We start from the raw sequence: 17,285 nt of genomic DNA on the forward strand, positions 1-17,285 counted from the left end.
TATGTCACATGACACAGAACAGAGGAACGTGATGTGGCAATCAAAATAAAATCAGAAAGTCTGCTTAAGACTAAGAAGTTCTGGCAGGTGAAACGAAAAATTGAGATAAGATTAGAAATAAACAATGAATGAATGAATGAATGGCCAATAATCGAACAGGCCTTACACATATATGGAACAGAAAAGGAACGGTACATTCAAATAAAAAGGGGTAATATCTACACATTCATCGATTATGGCGTATAAACTCCCCTATTCGGCATTAGTATGACGTCTGTTATTTTCTAAGAGGCATTAGCTCAGTTTGATTTCTTCTCTTTTTTTGTATGCTGGGGGTTTGTTTTTCAGTGTGCAAAGTGGTGTGGGCTTTCTTCTCTGTAGAGGCTAGATAAAGTCAGGGCACTGAAATAATTGGCTGGAAGTCCTCTGGATGAATAATATTAGTCAAAAGAAGCCAATAACACGTTTCCTTGGTGGTGAATTTGCAGGAAACTGCGATGAATCGCAATCATGTTGCAAAAGGGCTGATGAGTGTAAAAGGCTGAAAAACCAGATACAGAAAGAAATGTAGCACATCTACCATTTAAAAGAGAGAGAGAGAGAGAGAGAGAGAGGCGGGAGCTGGAGTTAGAGTGACATTCCATAAATCACATATTCTATTGAGTATTATACAAACGAATTAAAAAAGTGAAGTTTAAGTGAAGATTTGCAGTTCTGTCTTTTTTTTTTTGGGGGGGGGGGCAGGGACAGGTATACTTGTGAAGTGATGTGGCATCTAATTTGCATTGTCACTAGTGATATACTTGCTTCATGAAAACACAAAAGATTAAAATTTCCATAGATGTTCTGTTTAATGCCATATAGAAACATCTACTGTCTTTGTATGTGTGTGTGTGTGTGTGTGTGTGTGTGTGTGTGTTATATTTCGAATTACCGCCTCCCTAAAGTACTATGTAGGTCCCCTATAATGAATATGACATGGTTGTAATATAACATGATACTAGTATGTATGTATTATGTATGTGGTTATTCTATATAGTATTATGATATATATAATATATATGTGTATATACGTAACATCCGTTTTATATTGCATTTGAGCATTAACTTTGTTGTCATAACTAGATCATAATGAAGATCAAACAAGTATGATTATTAAAAATGCAATTTTACGACAAAATTTTAGTAAGTTGATTACCGATGCGCAGTGCCAATATTTGCAACTGCTGTGTGGCAACGGTATCTCGTAAAGGAAAGAAAATTCCACAAAAATTCACTTTTCTAGCATAATGAAAGAGCACTTGACTAACCGCTTTCAGAAAGCAGGGGGAATAATCGCTACCCATAACATATTATGTCAGTATCAAGTTGATGGAATGTGTAATTTTCATGAAAAATGCATTTTTATGGAATTCCCTTTATATTTTCTTTATATTTTTGTCCACACATACGTCATAATCTCCAGTAGTCTCCTCATCCAGTGGTTCCAACACCAAAACTTTAAAACTTCTTAACTTTTGCATCGATCGTCCGATTTTCCTCAAACTTTCACTGATGTATTCTACTAAATGTTGCTGCTTTCACTCAATCCACATTTCTCTTTGGGTTTTGGTTCCCTTTAAATTTGCAATTAAGTGCCCTGACGAAGGACACGCGGTCAAGGTCAAACTCCAGTCATAGGTGAAACTCGGGTCACACGGTTTACACTCGCCGTCACATGCAATCACGTTTGATTAATCAATAGTACTTCGCTCGCCCACGAGTGATTAAGCAGGAGCTGAACCGTGCCTAAACTGGTGCTGCTACAAAATCGACCTTCGATTGCCATCCAAATTGTATAGAATTGAACCACGTGTACCGAGCCTTACACAAATGTGTTTTTTTTTTTAGTTTGGCAACATTCTGGTCTTTGATGTTTGGAAGTGTAAACTTACCTGATATTTCAAGAAGTAAACAGCTCTAGCGATGCTACATTCACGTGACCGAGATGTATACCTGGGCTTGTCCGTCAGATGCCATGTTTGACATTGACTTAAACGCTGAAGGAACTCACGAGATGAGCAAGAGACATACAATACATGGATCATCTGCGAAAGAGGGAGACGTCAATCTAATGACAATTTCTTTCCGCGGCCGTTTTATAGCTAGAAGTGTCCGTTATATAGTAATACTGTTTGGTAAGGAAGTAAATAGGTCAACAATTAATTGCCTAAAGTGTCAGAGGAAGGTCAAAGGTCAACGTCAAAGGTCACCAAAAATAACTAAAATTGTCATTATCTGGCCCTGAATTCGACGAGGAATACTTTGGTGTAACGGAGAGAAGTAAATAACGAGGGGAAAAAAAAACAACCTGTGGGCAGAGAGAGTTAAAGGTCAATCTTCGATTGGTGGTCATCGTTCAGTCTACTTTATCAAAATACAAGTGGTGTGCCATATCTCTGTGGCAGCATTGATGATTGTGAGAGGAACATCCAAGTCGACTGTGCTCAAAACTGACGAAATGAATTGCATTTTTTTCAGAAATTTTGATTGCTTACACTACACTATCCAACAGGGCTCTGATCTGGGCACTGCTCACGTCCTGAAGAGACGGTATTGTGTCACGGTGTTAATGGCTTTCGGCTACTTTGACGTACATACCTATATTTGTACGCATAGATAAATATAGACATGTACGTAGACATACATGTATATTACGGTATATATATATATATATATATATATATATATATATATATATATATATATATATATATGTATATGTATATAATATATACACGTATACATTGAACTTGATGGATTTAGGCATTTGACTATCCAGTTGTGTCATTTGATTCCATATAATGCGAGCCGAGTGTTTTCATCTTGTCGCAGAATGCATGCCTGCATTGCGAAGCGACAATTAAAAATTATCATTATTTCCATATCATTATTTCCATTATTGTTATTATTATTATTATTATTATTATTATTATTATTATTAGTATTAGTATTATTATTATTATTATTATTATCATTATTATTATTAGTATTAGTATTAGTATTAGTATTATTATTATTATCATTATTATGATTATTATCATTACTATCGTTGCTGTTGTTGTACAAATGTCAATGGAAACAAAATTTCTTTGTCCCATTATAGACCAATAAAATATGAATCTGAATCTGATTATATAGTCAATGTTCTATTGGCGTTCGATATTATTTGGGGTTGTGCAAGTGTGAGAATGTATACGTCCATGCTGTTCTTATCCACGAGTGTCTTAATGCGATCTCGCCTTTGTTTTCGTATACTAGTATGGGGGCATTTTTAGACAAACGTCCTGTTTCCAAATAACCGAGAGATCTATAATCCGTATTCATTGGACTTACTACAATATGCAATATCATTGTCACTGGGATGATAACAAAGACAACAAAAGACGCGTGAAGACTGCTAACATATAATATTTTGAACTGATATATTTCATCTGTATGTTATATTTTTTTTTCAACATGAATAACATAGTAACTGGTTTACTGTCACGAAGCTTTATCACGAAGCAACATTAGCAAGGTCATTTGAAATTCACACATTTACCGTATCGTTATAGTTGAGACTTTATGCCATCATCAGTTACTCTTATCTACAAGGGTCACGTACACCCACTGACAGAATGCCATATCGACCAGAGAGTCGATATTCTTACTTTTTTTTTAATCACGCAATATATTAACAGTAATGACGCCCTGCTACATCGTACCACGTAAATCTTCAAATTATACTGACATGAACGTGGACATTACGTCATAATTTCATCAGTAACTCCAATAGGATTAGAAATAACATCAAAGCCAGACAGGAAAAAAAGAAAGCATGTCCAAGTTCAAATACTGGATACACAGACACAGGTGAGAACTGGCCTTTCGTAATGAAACATCTCTGATTTCTTCATTGAGAAATACTGCATTTCCTACCCTTCAATGAACTCGTGTCACCTATATAGGGTATATGAGGATTCAGTCTTCATACGATTTACCTATATCGTGCTTGTCCCAATCTGTGACATTTTTAATGATAATTGAAGACATGCAGTTGTCATATAGACCTCTTCGGAAATATTAAAACGCAAGTGGTAACACTCTTTTCTTTCTATTTGTCTTCATTTTTTCTCTCTTTTTTTTTTCTTCTAATACCCAGTAATGGTACCATCGAGAACTACATACTTAAAGTCACACAATGTATGTCCAAGCTACAGTATGACTTAGTCCACTCCAGTTCTAATAACACTTAAGTGTTATGTGTCGTGTACACATAGAGATGATCTTCGATACATTCGATGATGTACGTGTATGTGTATGGCTGGATATATATATATATATATATATATATATATATATATATATATATATATATATATTCACTGATTATGTATATACAGAAAGGCTAATATACACACATTTTAAATATCCTTACAGAACAAGTTTTTTTTCAGTGACTTGATACATTTAAGTATACATTCATAACATTAATTACCTCACGTCACTGTTCACGCCTATAGATATAGATTTAACTTTGGTTTGATAATAAATACATCAAAAGCATATGTACATGCTGCTGTGTCTACAACAATATCAGACTTGTCCGAACCTTGCAAACACGTTATAAAAGAAAAATGACAGTGTGGCAGGCGAAGTGTACACAAAATACCACAATATTAGACAAAACACAAATAGTTGTGTAAGTAGATTAAGTTTGACATTTTTTTTTTCTGCTGGTAAACGCAATTAAGCGGGCGTTGTTGGTGAAGGGATGGGTAAACAATACTAAGTATTACCAGGCCAGTACAATTCCAAATATTCTATAGTGTATGTAGTACTTCACATGGCAGGATACAAATGGTACTGTCATAAGAATACATTAATTGATGAATGACACTCACAGGTAATACTTTTTACGTCATAATGCTGAACCGACTTTCTAAAAAAATACGAACACGTGTAACACCATGAAGAAGTTCAGTCATATTACCTCACCGTGGCATAATACTTTCCTCTTAGAAATATGATGAATGCGTGGTTTTCTTCTCCTTTAACGTTTTCTACTCCTTCAATGTTTTCTACCTTGTCATAATTTCACGAATGCGAAAGGTTTCTCACGACACATCATTACACACCTATAGTTACAATCCAATACCAATGTACTCGTGGACAACGTCAAAGTAGATAATTTGGCTGCTCCTTCGGGGAACTTCCTACAGTTAACGAAGCAAGAATGTAGTAGCAAAGCAAGAAAAAAAAGATAGCTTTTCACATGCCTTATATACCTCCCTCTTACACATAACTTGTTCGCATGCACCTCTTTTATTTGAAGTATTAAAAAGATCTTAAAAACTGTCTCGAAGAACTGAACAGAACCAGACCATTATGGCACAGTAAGAAGTTCACGTCGTATCACTCGGGTTTGTTACCTGCTACTGTATGTGCAGTTGCGGGAGAACAATTTTGCATATTGCATAATATCGCATAACATTAATATATAATATGATTCAATATCTAAAATTAAGGACGTGCTGCGCACAAGCATTTACTTCGAACTGTAAACACAATCATGATTGTGTCTCTTCAATTTTGGCTTAGTCATGACAGTGTAAATCGTACTGGAGACGTGGAAAATTCGGGAAATTATTTACAAGTAGAAAGCGAGTAAGGACCGCCAGACCTATGTAAATGCATCAACGTAATCTGGCGGCATCGATTCGTCGACAATGTGTGACTATTAATGTTGATATTTTTGGTTCTTCTTCTGCCATTTAGTAAGACGTACGGCATGAAATTGTTCGACTTGAAAAAAAAAATAGATTGGCAATCATACGCTAAAAATGAAAATATATTAAAAATGTAGCAGTGTCTACAGTCATCTATACGCATTAAATTTCAAGATTGTTCAGGTTAAGATTGTTCGATTCCTATCATCATAAATTTTAAAACCTCTGTGTAGTTGCGTGATTCTTGACGAATTAATGACGAAACGAACAAAACAAAACATGACAGGATGTGACACAATCACTTTTTTTTTTTGCGCTACGAGAGCGAAATTTCGAGAACATCAAATTAAATTACACGCCCCGAGTCTGGGGTAAAGTAATGGCGCAACTGGACGGTAGACATGGAAGCAATATCAAATCTCTACACCTAATGATTGCTGCCTTGGAATACAACTGAAAACTTACGCACAGTAAGTTTAAGTGGTGTTGTCAGAGTTATGTCATCCAATTTTTGTTGGGGTGAACGTAAGGGCTTCTTAAATCATCTGTGGCTTATTTTTCTATTACATCTCACCAGGCATTGACAAGAAGAGGGAAGAAAAATTAGATTCCTACAACCCCGAAACATACATCTTTCATAAAACAGGGAACACTCTTGTTACTACCAGCATGAAATAAGGAATATAAACCTGGGATAGATTTAAAAAAAGAAATAATGTTTCTAGCTTTTATGTATACATCGTAGGCTATATCATAAAATGGTTATGTGGATCCTACTCAAATGATTGGTAGAGAGTAATCACGTGAATAGTCTTTCACTTTGCCTAACATGCCCAGCGGGCATAAGTTTTACCATTGACCGCGTACCAACGACCGCTCAGAAATACGCGCGTGAATGTGGATTGCCGTAATCACGCTCACTGACGTCATATTTGCATACTTTAGCAGTGCGAACTCATCAATTATTTACTGTAAATAAGTTCTAAGTTCGTTTTACAAATACACACACATACACACATCAGACAAATACATCAGCAAACAGTAATACACGACAATACACAATACAAGACACACACACACACGCATAAACACTGCGCTTTTTATCAGGACTCCCTTCTCTTGTGGGCGTCCCCTCCCCTTCTCTGCGCCCCCTCCGCGCGTGGACACATGCACAACAACCCCCCCCCCCCACACACACACACGTACACACACACACCCACACACACACGCACACACACATACGTAATGCGGCAAAAATATCACAGGTACATAATAGCTCTAGTCTCTTTAGCGAAACATGGCTTGTGAAGATTAATCAATAGTCTATCACGCTTTTAAAGATGTCGCAATGTTCGATAAAGAATTCTCACGTTGCTCTTCAATGCGACAGAAAAACGGCTCAGATGCTGAACTATGAAGGTGAACTTAAAGAGCATCGTTGATATCTCGTTTCCGAATCGGGAGACAGCGTCATCCAAACTTGACCCATGCAATTCTGACACCGACTTTTGTCACAAAAAAAAAACAAAAAAACAACCCAACAAGTTAGTGTAATTGACAACGTTGAGAACGTCTGCGAAAGAAGTCTATACACCCGATCGTTGAGGGCGACAGACCTAATGGCAAGCACAACTCGTCGCGATCATGTCGTCGAACTCCTTGAGGATGACGTTTAACTCGTTGTCCATGTAGAGGACGGAGATTTTGTTGAAGCTGTTGGGCACGCAGCAGGGGCTTGGGATGCGGCGTCGATCTCCCGTGGGACGTCGCAGCTTCTTGGTGTGAAGTATCGCCTGCACAGTAGCATGGTTTGTGGCGTTGAAGTGCGAGTCGAGCGGGAACGGACAGAAACCTTCACAGAAATTCCCGTCATATCCTACAAGAAGAAGACAACAAACAGAGAAAAATAAATTGATAAATTCCACAATGAGAAACAACATTTGTAGCTCCGAATTATCATAGTTGTTTTTGTTGTTTGTTTTCTGCCGGCGACTTCTGATAATCACAAAAATTACCAAATTTGAATTGTAAGAAATTGGTAGGGAAACTACTCCTGATTTCCAGCACAGACTGTTCACAGTGTTTGCGTGCCAAAGCATGGTCTGATTATATCGTCGAAGCATTTTATTCAATGTCTTATTTTTGGTAAATTGTGAGGATATCACGAAACTTTGACCACCAGTATCCCAGTAAAATGGATCTTTCGTGCGTTTTTCGAATGGGAATACATTCCAATCACGACATTCTGAGAGTAATGTGTATGAATTGGTTTATATCATTTCGATACTTCACAATGCATTCGAGTCCCTGAGAATGTCTATTTTAAGAGGTATTCAATCACTTTACTAGAATATTTTATCAATGAATCAGTGAATCAATCAATCAACATGTCATTCAGTCAATCAATCAATCAATCAATCAATCAATCAATCAATCAATCAATCCATCAATCTATCTATCTATCTATCTATCTATCTATCTATCTATCTATCTATCAGTCAATCAATCAAGCATACAATGAATCAATGTAAGTCTTAAATGAATGAATCAGTAATAAATGAATACCAGTTGTGTGTGTGTTAACCCTACAAAGCCCAAGGGGGGGGGGCACATTGTGCCCCCTACCGTATTTTCATTTGCCACTCTTACACCCTTTACCCGATTTCAACCAAATTTGGTGAATTTTCCTGAAATCTTATTGTTAACATTTTGATATATAATTTAGCTATGTCTGATATTGCTGGTTGCCATGGCAACCCTAAACTGACAACCATGTTCGTCAGATTTTGCATGATTTTCTGTTCCAATTTCAGTTAACAATATAATAATGGATGAAATGGGGGTTTTCTTGGCTGTAATTTGCTGAAGGACCAAAATGTGAAGTAATTATGGTTGTGAATTATCCTGAAATGGTTTTCTTATTATTTAGTTTATTTTTTATATGACATAGGCATCAAACAGTACATGTAATAGAAATAATTAAAGATACAGCATTTTCCAAAGACTACCCTTTTATTTTGTGTTATCTTCACACAAGCTTTGCCTGTAATATTATTTGTTTATCATATCATCAATCTGCAAACTCAAAACTTCAATATTTTTGAAATATAAAATGTGATACCATTAATATGAATCCATTCCAAGCAATACATCATAGGTTTCAATATTTCTTTATATTGTAATGAATAGCGCCCCCACATGTTGACCTTGAGAAATTTCAGCCATAACAAACAGTGAAGGTTGACTTGCTTATCCTTTGTGGTGAATATGAAAATGATTGATATAAAATAAAAACATATATACTGGGGATAAAGAAATAAAAAGAAAAAAACATGATTTTACCGTATTTAATATGTATTTCTTTATATTTTGGTAAATAGCACCCTCAGTGGATGACCTTGAGAAATTTCAAATGTTGGGTCATGTAGAGTACGAGTTGCTCTCTTCACGTGCCAAATATGACGGTCATACATCGTATAATAAAGAAGTTATATAGGGGCACAATGTGCCCCCCCCCCCCCTTGGGCCTGCAAGGGGTCAAAATATAGCTTGGGCTTTATAGGGTTAAAGAAAGAAGAGAGAGAGAGAAAAAAAAAATGGACACTATGCCAAAAAAAAAAAAAAAAATTGCCACGAATACCAATTCTAAGCTCTGAAGGATAGTAGGGCCTACACGTGTGCTTAAAGTTATGTGAAAATATCAAATGCTGTAACATTGCCATGGACATGCACTCGGCTCTATCACAAACGACCTAACACATAACTTCTACCTTGTGCAGAATACATTCGATGAGTTTTGAAACTACCATGAGCAGTTCATCCGTGTTGTAATCATTAAGCTATGGTTGCATTAATAGGCATGATATTTTTAGCAAGCCTTGACCATTATAGAAACACTGATTGGCTCTAAATACCCGCACAGTCGTAAAGTTGACGTAGATATGGCGATTAGTCCCACGACTGGTATTGATATGAGTAAGGCACTTTAGCAAATAAAAAAAAAATGCCGCTTCAGGAGAAGAGCCCTGATACCATATTTGAACTTCACTAATGATTTTATTCAAGATCCCCCAGGCTCCAACACACACTTTTCTTTGAGTATATGTTATCGTCTTCTTCGGTCATCGCATATCAGTAATGGTCATTGCTGAACCTAAAGCAGACGACCTTTTCAAATGTGACCACAAGCCAATCAGGAGGAGGGGAGAAGAAATGAACATAGCCTGCCTAATAAGCCTGAACCATTGAGAGAGAATAAACCTACACAGATTAATGATGTCCCTATAGGGCTCACACCCGTAAATACAAGGGAATGCCCCAGGCCCCTTCACAAATTCGTACCAAAGATACCAAAATAAATGAAGAAAAAAATTGATTAAAAATCAATAATGTAGTTTGGCAAAAAACTGAATAGCTGTAGATATTGAGTATGAATTCCTCTACAAATTACATTTTGGTTGGAAGATGAAAGCTTTTCTGGTGGAATTTGAGGGGACTATATTTCATTGGGTACGTGTACGGAAAATGGGTGATTTTTTGAGTGATAAGAACTCGTAGTCTGGCTTTGCTGACCCCTGGACAGAATTTGAACTGAATTATCCACCCTGAGAATTTGATGGATGAAAGGGTATATCTAACTTATCCAGGTTAGTGAAGCTGAAACACCTCATTTCTCCCAGCTGTTTTACAGAATTTTTTGAAATTTGATTTTTAACACACATCCCTATGGGGAAACATTTATGGGTGTGAGCCCTTTATCGCCATCATCTGTTAGCCGTCTCCCTCTACGGCGATTAGTCGTGCAATGATGACAGAACGCGGTTCGAAACTGCGCGCTGTCCGCGCCATGCACGGGGAGTGAAGTCACTGTGGCTGAAACGGGGACAGCTACTGTGTTAGATTTACATTCTTCATGGTATTTTATCCCAATAGTATTATGTTCCATTGTGATGAAATTCTGCCACCTTGCGATCTCCTACGCCGTAGTGTTTGTGGTCACAGTAGCAAGTTGTTCGACTAAAATAATAATGAATCGTGACAAAGCTGAGACAGTTGAAACGCAACTGCTAAATGTCCAGTTATCATATCGTTTACCACTATCATCCAAGATCATTTGGGTTTGTGTGTGGGCGTGGGTGCAAAATCAATCTCTGAAGGCCCTTGCTATATTTAAGTTTCATGTTGGGGAAATCCGATAAGGAAATCGTCAAAAAGATGGTAACAGATAGTCGGAATTAGAAGGAGATTCAGTTGTGTGATAAATGCTGTGTTGATTTTCAATACAAAGTGGAAAAAATTGTGAAATAAAAGTCGGCAAAATGTGTGCACAAATCTGCACTTAAATTAATGACTCACCGATATTATCATTTAAACCTTAACCTTAAGATGCAAAAGGTCGCACCACTACGTGCGTAGACCATCATGATGATGGGAATGACCAGTATGGAAGCGCGATAGTAATTCCACCTCTGTCTTTCCTTTGAGCATTAGCAGATTGCGTGGGAGGCCATTAACTCGAATAGTATCGAGACAAAATTGAATAATGGCTGTACCTGAATCAAGGCAACTTGACTTCGACTACTCAATTTCCGATCTGACATTCTAATGCACATACGAGGTAGTGATAACTTCATTTTTAATGTACTTTCCACTCTAACAAGTCTGGAGGTCTTATCATCGATAAAGGCAATATAGGCACATGCCTCCATTATGACATCATAATGTGGCGATTTTTGAGTCGCGTATCCGAGAAAAGTCTGCCGGGAAAAAAAAAAAAAAAAAAATTGATGGAGGAGACTGTGAGCATCAGGTTTGCTGGGAGACACCAGAGAGCATATCACCATGACCTCATGTTGATCCCTCTCTTTTATATATATATATATATCTATATATCTATATCTATATATATATATATATATATATATATATATATATATATATATATATATATATATATATATATATATATATATATTTCTCTCTCTCCCTCCCCCTCTCTCTATGTATGTATCTATCTCCCCTCTCTTCCTTTCCTTTTCTTGACTATATCTTTCTATCTATATATTTATCTATATATCTTTATCTGTATAATTCTATATCTATATAACTATATTCAAATCAATTAGTAATTCTTGAGTCGAGCTGCTTTGTTGCGTCGACATAAACTATAATGTCGATGAAGGGCAAAATGTCAATCAGTTGTGGGATATATTATTATCTGAATTATAAATTCCTATCAGAGCACGATAACGTGACCATCCGAATCGAAAGAAAGCATTATGAATTAAGATAACTTATTCTTAGGTAATACCGATAAAGAAGAGTATACCACCAAACTTTTTACGATTTCCAACCAAAAATGGTACCTTGAAGAATTGCGTTCAGTAATGAAATAGGAGCAAAAACAAATACGTGTAATTAGACTTCATTCCAAATACTTATGATCTGTAGTACAATTATTTCTAGAATGAAAACTTTACTTTTGACCCAAGGAAAGAAGAAAAAGTTACGATACCTGGAGAGATTTGCAAACTTTGTAACTGTTAACCGTATACGTAATAGGGCAACAGACAACATCATCAAATTAAGCCACGTGATCTTTCCTAGATGTTCAATTTCACAATATCATAAATGATTAATTTAAAAAGCGAAATTCCACATGAGGGGGATTTTAACATGTGCAGACAACAAATATTAAAAGAAACAAGCGCAACTGAACAGAATGCGAACAAAACTTTGACCCATTATTTAGGTACCGACAGCTCAATTTACTACTGCATAGAAATATTCTTGCACCCTGATCCGCTCGTCTAATATAGAGCCATTTCATTCTTCATCTTGTGCCCTGCTAATTTGCCATTTATTTACCCAGTAATTTGTCGTTCGTCGCACATTACAACATGAGAGAGACAAATTAAGTTTATCCGGCACCCAGACACACGACCTTTTTGAGCAAATAGCTTTCTAAGTATTGGACTTAGGCATCGACAGACACAATGGGACAGAAGGGAGAAAAAAAAGAATTAAAGAAATTTGAGCTACTTTAAGATGGCTAACTTATACAACGTTGCAAAATGTAGGATGAAATAAAGTGAACTTCGAGAACATCGAGATGGAGCTTTCTGTCTGATCTCCAAATTTTGTTCGAGGCTGTTTTTCTCCGGCCATGCTTTAATCAAACATGAAGGGGGAAATGAATCCCTTTGACAGTGAACCTTGTATAACTTTCGACCTTGACCTGTTTCCCACAAAGGCAAATGTTAAAAGTAAAGAGATGACTCAAGAGAGCGGTAATTCTTCGAATCAAGCAAGCTTACAGATGTCTGCTGAGCATGAGCCCCCGAAGTCTGGCTGGCTGGCAACGAAAGATCGATTCCTCATGCAATGTCAGATTCATCGTGTGAGTTTAATGTCCCTTCATGAACTCCGCTTTTTTAATCCTAAACCAAATCTATTAATCGGAGTAAAACCTCCGCAGTATCCATGACGGGGGAATTTATCACTATTCGTAGTGGGGGAGAAGCGGCCGAAAATCGCGCTCATTTGTCACTGCGGGATCTTCGGAGGATGGGACTAAAGAGTCCATCAGAGCTTCATCCACTTTAAGCTGGGTCCCCTTCTTTGGTAAAATTGAACAATGGCAGGGACGAAACTCCATTTATAGTTACAAAAGTACCACTCAGACATCTTGTCTCACAAAAATTACCCTTTGTAATCCCCTCTAACTGATCCCCCTGAGAGCTCAAGTCACAATATTTCATGGCTAAGTTTTTGGCTTTTTTTTTTTCCTTCTTCTTTAGTTGAGACAGGATGGATACTGATTTCGGCTGAAAGGTCAATTATGAGTAAGGAACTAAAAAAAAAGATTATCCTGAATCGGCGAAGACGTCGCCATTCACTAACATAAGCTAATCTAAAAGCTCTCCTTCAGCTACACTAAGAAATGACCATCGATACAAAAATAATAGTGACAAAAACAGGCTTACTTATCCCGAGTTCAAACATGATTCAAGGCAGCCAGAGCAACATGTCAATTAAAACTTTGTGCGAAATCAACTTGGATATCGTGAAGGAGATGGACTGTTATAGGTAGCAGATTGATTATTGAAATATGTCTTCATGTTCAATCCCATCATCGATATATCCATGTTTTTCATATGATGATCCTTCATAACATGAAAAAAGGCAAATACTCATGATTTCTAGAGTTAAAGAGTCACATGTGGTGTAACACTTTCTGTGTACCTCCGTTTGTCCTATTTTGATTTCCGCTGGCAGATACAGCAAGGTCACACACGGGTTATGCCATAGTCACATGGCCAAGAAGGTAACATCAAGTCCTGGTTTGAATGTCTCGTCAGTAACGTCAAAATGCTACGCCAAAACTTCACTTATATGCCATTGCTTTCTTCAGAAATATAAATGGGTAGTTTTTTTTCGATGTAACTTCTCTTCTTAGGAAGTCGCAATATATATGTATTCTATATGCTAAAGTGGGTGTATACTTCCTTTCTTCTCATTGCAACCTGACGGAAAGCGTTGATATTGCAAGATACATTGTCTGAACTATGTTTCGCAATATCAACTGGGTGGAAGTGAATACGTACGGTAAATTCCCATATTAGGGAGCTTTAGATTTTTTCGCGACCATTACGTTCAGAGGGGGAAAAATGTTTTGCGCATGCGCAAAAATCGCTTATCAATATCGATCCCCCATCGTCTGAGTTTTCACTACGCGTTCTAGGCCACTTTTGCGTCCGCAAATTCATGGCGTAGAGAGCTACTCGATGCACTTATCATAAGATGAAATATGGGGGCGCCATTTTACTTTTTTGTAGGTGGCGTCTTCGCGTAATCTAAAGCTACTTTGCAACACCGACACGACGCAGGGAGAGATGAGAACGGCCAACGCAATCGTCGCCTAAACGTCCGTGCCGCAAATCTGAAGCTCCCTATTATATAAATCAGAACCTGCAACTGGGGACTGCCTCCCAATCAATGTCATATTGATAGCAGCCATCGATTTTTCCAAAATGCGACATGGTTACCCCTTATAGAAAAAACAGGGACTGTTTCTGATTGCAGGTAGGTCCACGATTAAAAGGTGTGTATACATAAAAAGGGACACCTTTCGAGCCAATTTACAAACACACACACACACACACACACACACACACACACACACACACACACACACACACACATACACCATCGAACTTATTGTGCTGAGGTACGATGTAATAACGAGTTGAGTCTTTATCCCACAGGTCGAGCACAGGTCTGTTATACTTCGGAGGCATATCGAATGCTTGGCCTCGTAGCTATGGCACAAACCTCATCGTCAAAAAGCGTTTTCGAACATGTTTATTCTACACCACCAAAACTTCGCATCTGTAGCCTTTTCTGAAAGGTTTACGGATAGTTCACTGTAGCCAATTCGAGGGTATAAAATTGGCAACAGATAGCTTGAACGGTGATAATTGTATTTCAAATAGCACCTTTTCACCGGTCATGGAGCGCAATACTCTGCAAAATATTTTCCCCTGTGGTCAGAACATCAACCTTGCACTTAAGAGGCGGCCACATCGTGGGGTACACATTCTGAATCCAACTGACAATAACATTCAACTGCCAATTACGTACGTGCCCCTATAGGTAGAGTTCAGTGTTTTTTACGACATTGTCTTGCATTGTCGTGTTGTGACAGGGTTCAAACCCGGGACCTTCAAACGAATGGCACTTGTGCAATTCACTCGACCACGACGGCATCGCCAACAAATCAAGTTTCAGCGGGCTGGTAGTTCGTCAACATTACTCATGTTTCGCTTGCATTCATCTCCGTGGGGACTGTAGTGTTTGTTCTCTTAATCTTTGTTTCTCTTTCTTAAATGCATTATTCTCTTCTACGGAAAAAAAGAAGAAGATATTTTTGTGTGCGGCTGACGGATGATTACATCGATTTTAACTTTTTATGAACCAAGGCTGGTTTCATAACGCAATAACAACACATGTGACAAATCACATTTATTCGAATGATTAATTCGAAAACAAGATTCAATGAAGAAAAAAAAATGAATGAATGAAATTCCAGTTTAGAGGATAGATTAAAAACTATATTCGTAATGGAATTTATCACCCCGGGTGATTGGTTTAATCGCGTGATGTGTTATTGCACATTTCTGACTCTCAATTGTGTTGAAAAAATAGATGTAATCTATACGATAAACTCACAAATCACTGTCGCCACAAACTATTGAGGAATTATTTTCATTCAGTCGTCCTGGATAATACTGCAACTCTATACAGCATGCTGGGTAACATAGTAAGACCTGAGTTGGATAGCATTGATATTGCACAAGACTGGTGATAATCGCTTCAACGAAGGGTAATTGCCTTGTGTGCGTGTTAATATCACCCTACAATCTGTGCAACACTGCCTTGGCGCATTTGAGTTAACTTCTTTTTCTCTCTGTGATGGACACTATGCATGCGCTCCCGCAAAGCGTGAGCACCCGCAGCCAAAATGATGTATTTATCAGATTCATCAAACATCATCTTCAATGTGACACACTTATCATTCTCTCCAGACCGTATTTGATATTCATGTGATAATATGAATATCAAATGCACAATTGATAAGTGAGCCAAATTGAATTCATCAGCTGCAATGAAGTCTTATTTGGGGCCGATCGAGACAGTCATTCAACTCTGTTCAAAGTCAGCCTCATTGTTTGGTCTAGGTGAAACAACAATCGCTTTGTGCTAGTGTCAATAATGGCGGCAATATCGGTGGTGATCCGTGGTGCCCATTGCCATCATTTTCCTTGAAAAAGACCACTTCGTCCTCGCCTGGACTCTTTTCCGAGCTCCGAACCGATGTGACACCTGCTTAACTATGACATTGACCCTTGGTTGCGCCGAATTGTTCTGGGCTTGGTCTCGCCACTCGCTCCACGGCGCTTCCTTGCCCACGACACGCTCCACCCACCCCAACGAGTTGAACGATTATTCACAAACACCTCAATTGCTATTCATCCGGATGGATATACATTTTTTTTTCTCTCTGCAGTCTCTTTCTCATCTTGCCGTGTATCATGGGCGATTCATGAAAGAGAAAGACGCGCTGTTGTTAGACTGCCGACAGCGCGAAAACGATCTTGTCAGGCTCTCTCATTAATATCATGAGATAACAACGATAAGCACCACTATTACTCTCAATTACACTTTGGCCCATTTCTGAAATACACGTGTTTTCTTCTTCATCTCCCCCCCCCCCCCCCCCAAATCATGAAGAGGTTTTAATGCTCATGATTCTGTCAGAAATGCAAAGATTGTATTTTTGTTGCAAATTACATGAAATTGCTGGCACAAGTTTGCGGTAAACAGTAAAGTTGTGTTACTGAGAGTTTTCGTATTGGTGCCAAGAGACAAACTATACCAAAGTTTCGTCAAAGTGTGGTGAACCTGTAGTCTTTACTGTTGTTTGATATACTCCAACTGGCATCACATAATCCTTTCTAACTGAAACTATCAACG

The 17,285-nt window shown here is 37.8% G+C and overlaps 1 protein-coding gene across 1 annotated transcript in view; it reads right to left on the minus strand.

The window, feature by feature from the left end:
- Nucleotides 1-7,366: 7,366 nt before the first annotated feature.
- LOC140242126 (bone morphogenetic protein 2-like) overlaps nt 7,367-17,285 on the minus strand; it is a 48,492-nt gene continuing 38,573 nt past the window's right edge. The window contains exon 3 of the mRNA XM_072321893.1: nt 7,367-7,626. Coding sequence (XP_072177994.1) covers nt 7,367-7,626 — 260 coding nt within the window. The remainder of the gene's footprint in view (nt 7,627-17,285) is intronic.

Source organism: Diadema setosum, chromosome 18 (assembly GCF_964275005.1).
Source record: "Diadema setosum chromosome 18, eeDiaSeto1, whole genome shotgun sequence".
NCBI classification, from domain to species: Eukaryota; Metazoa; Echinodermata; class Echinoidea; order Diadematoida; family Diadematidae; genus Diadema; species Diadema setosum.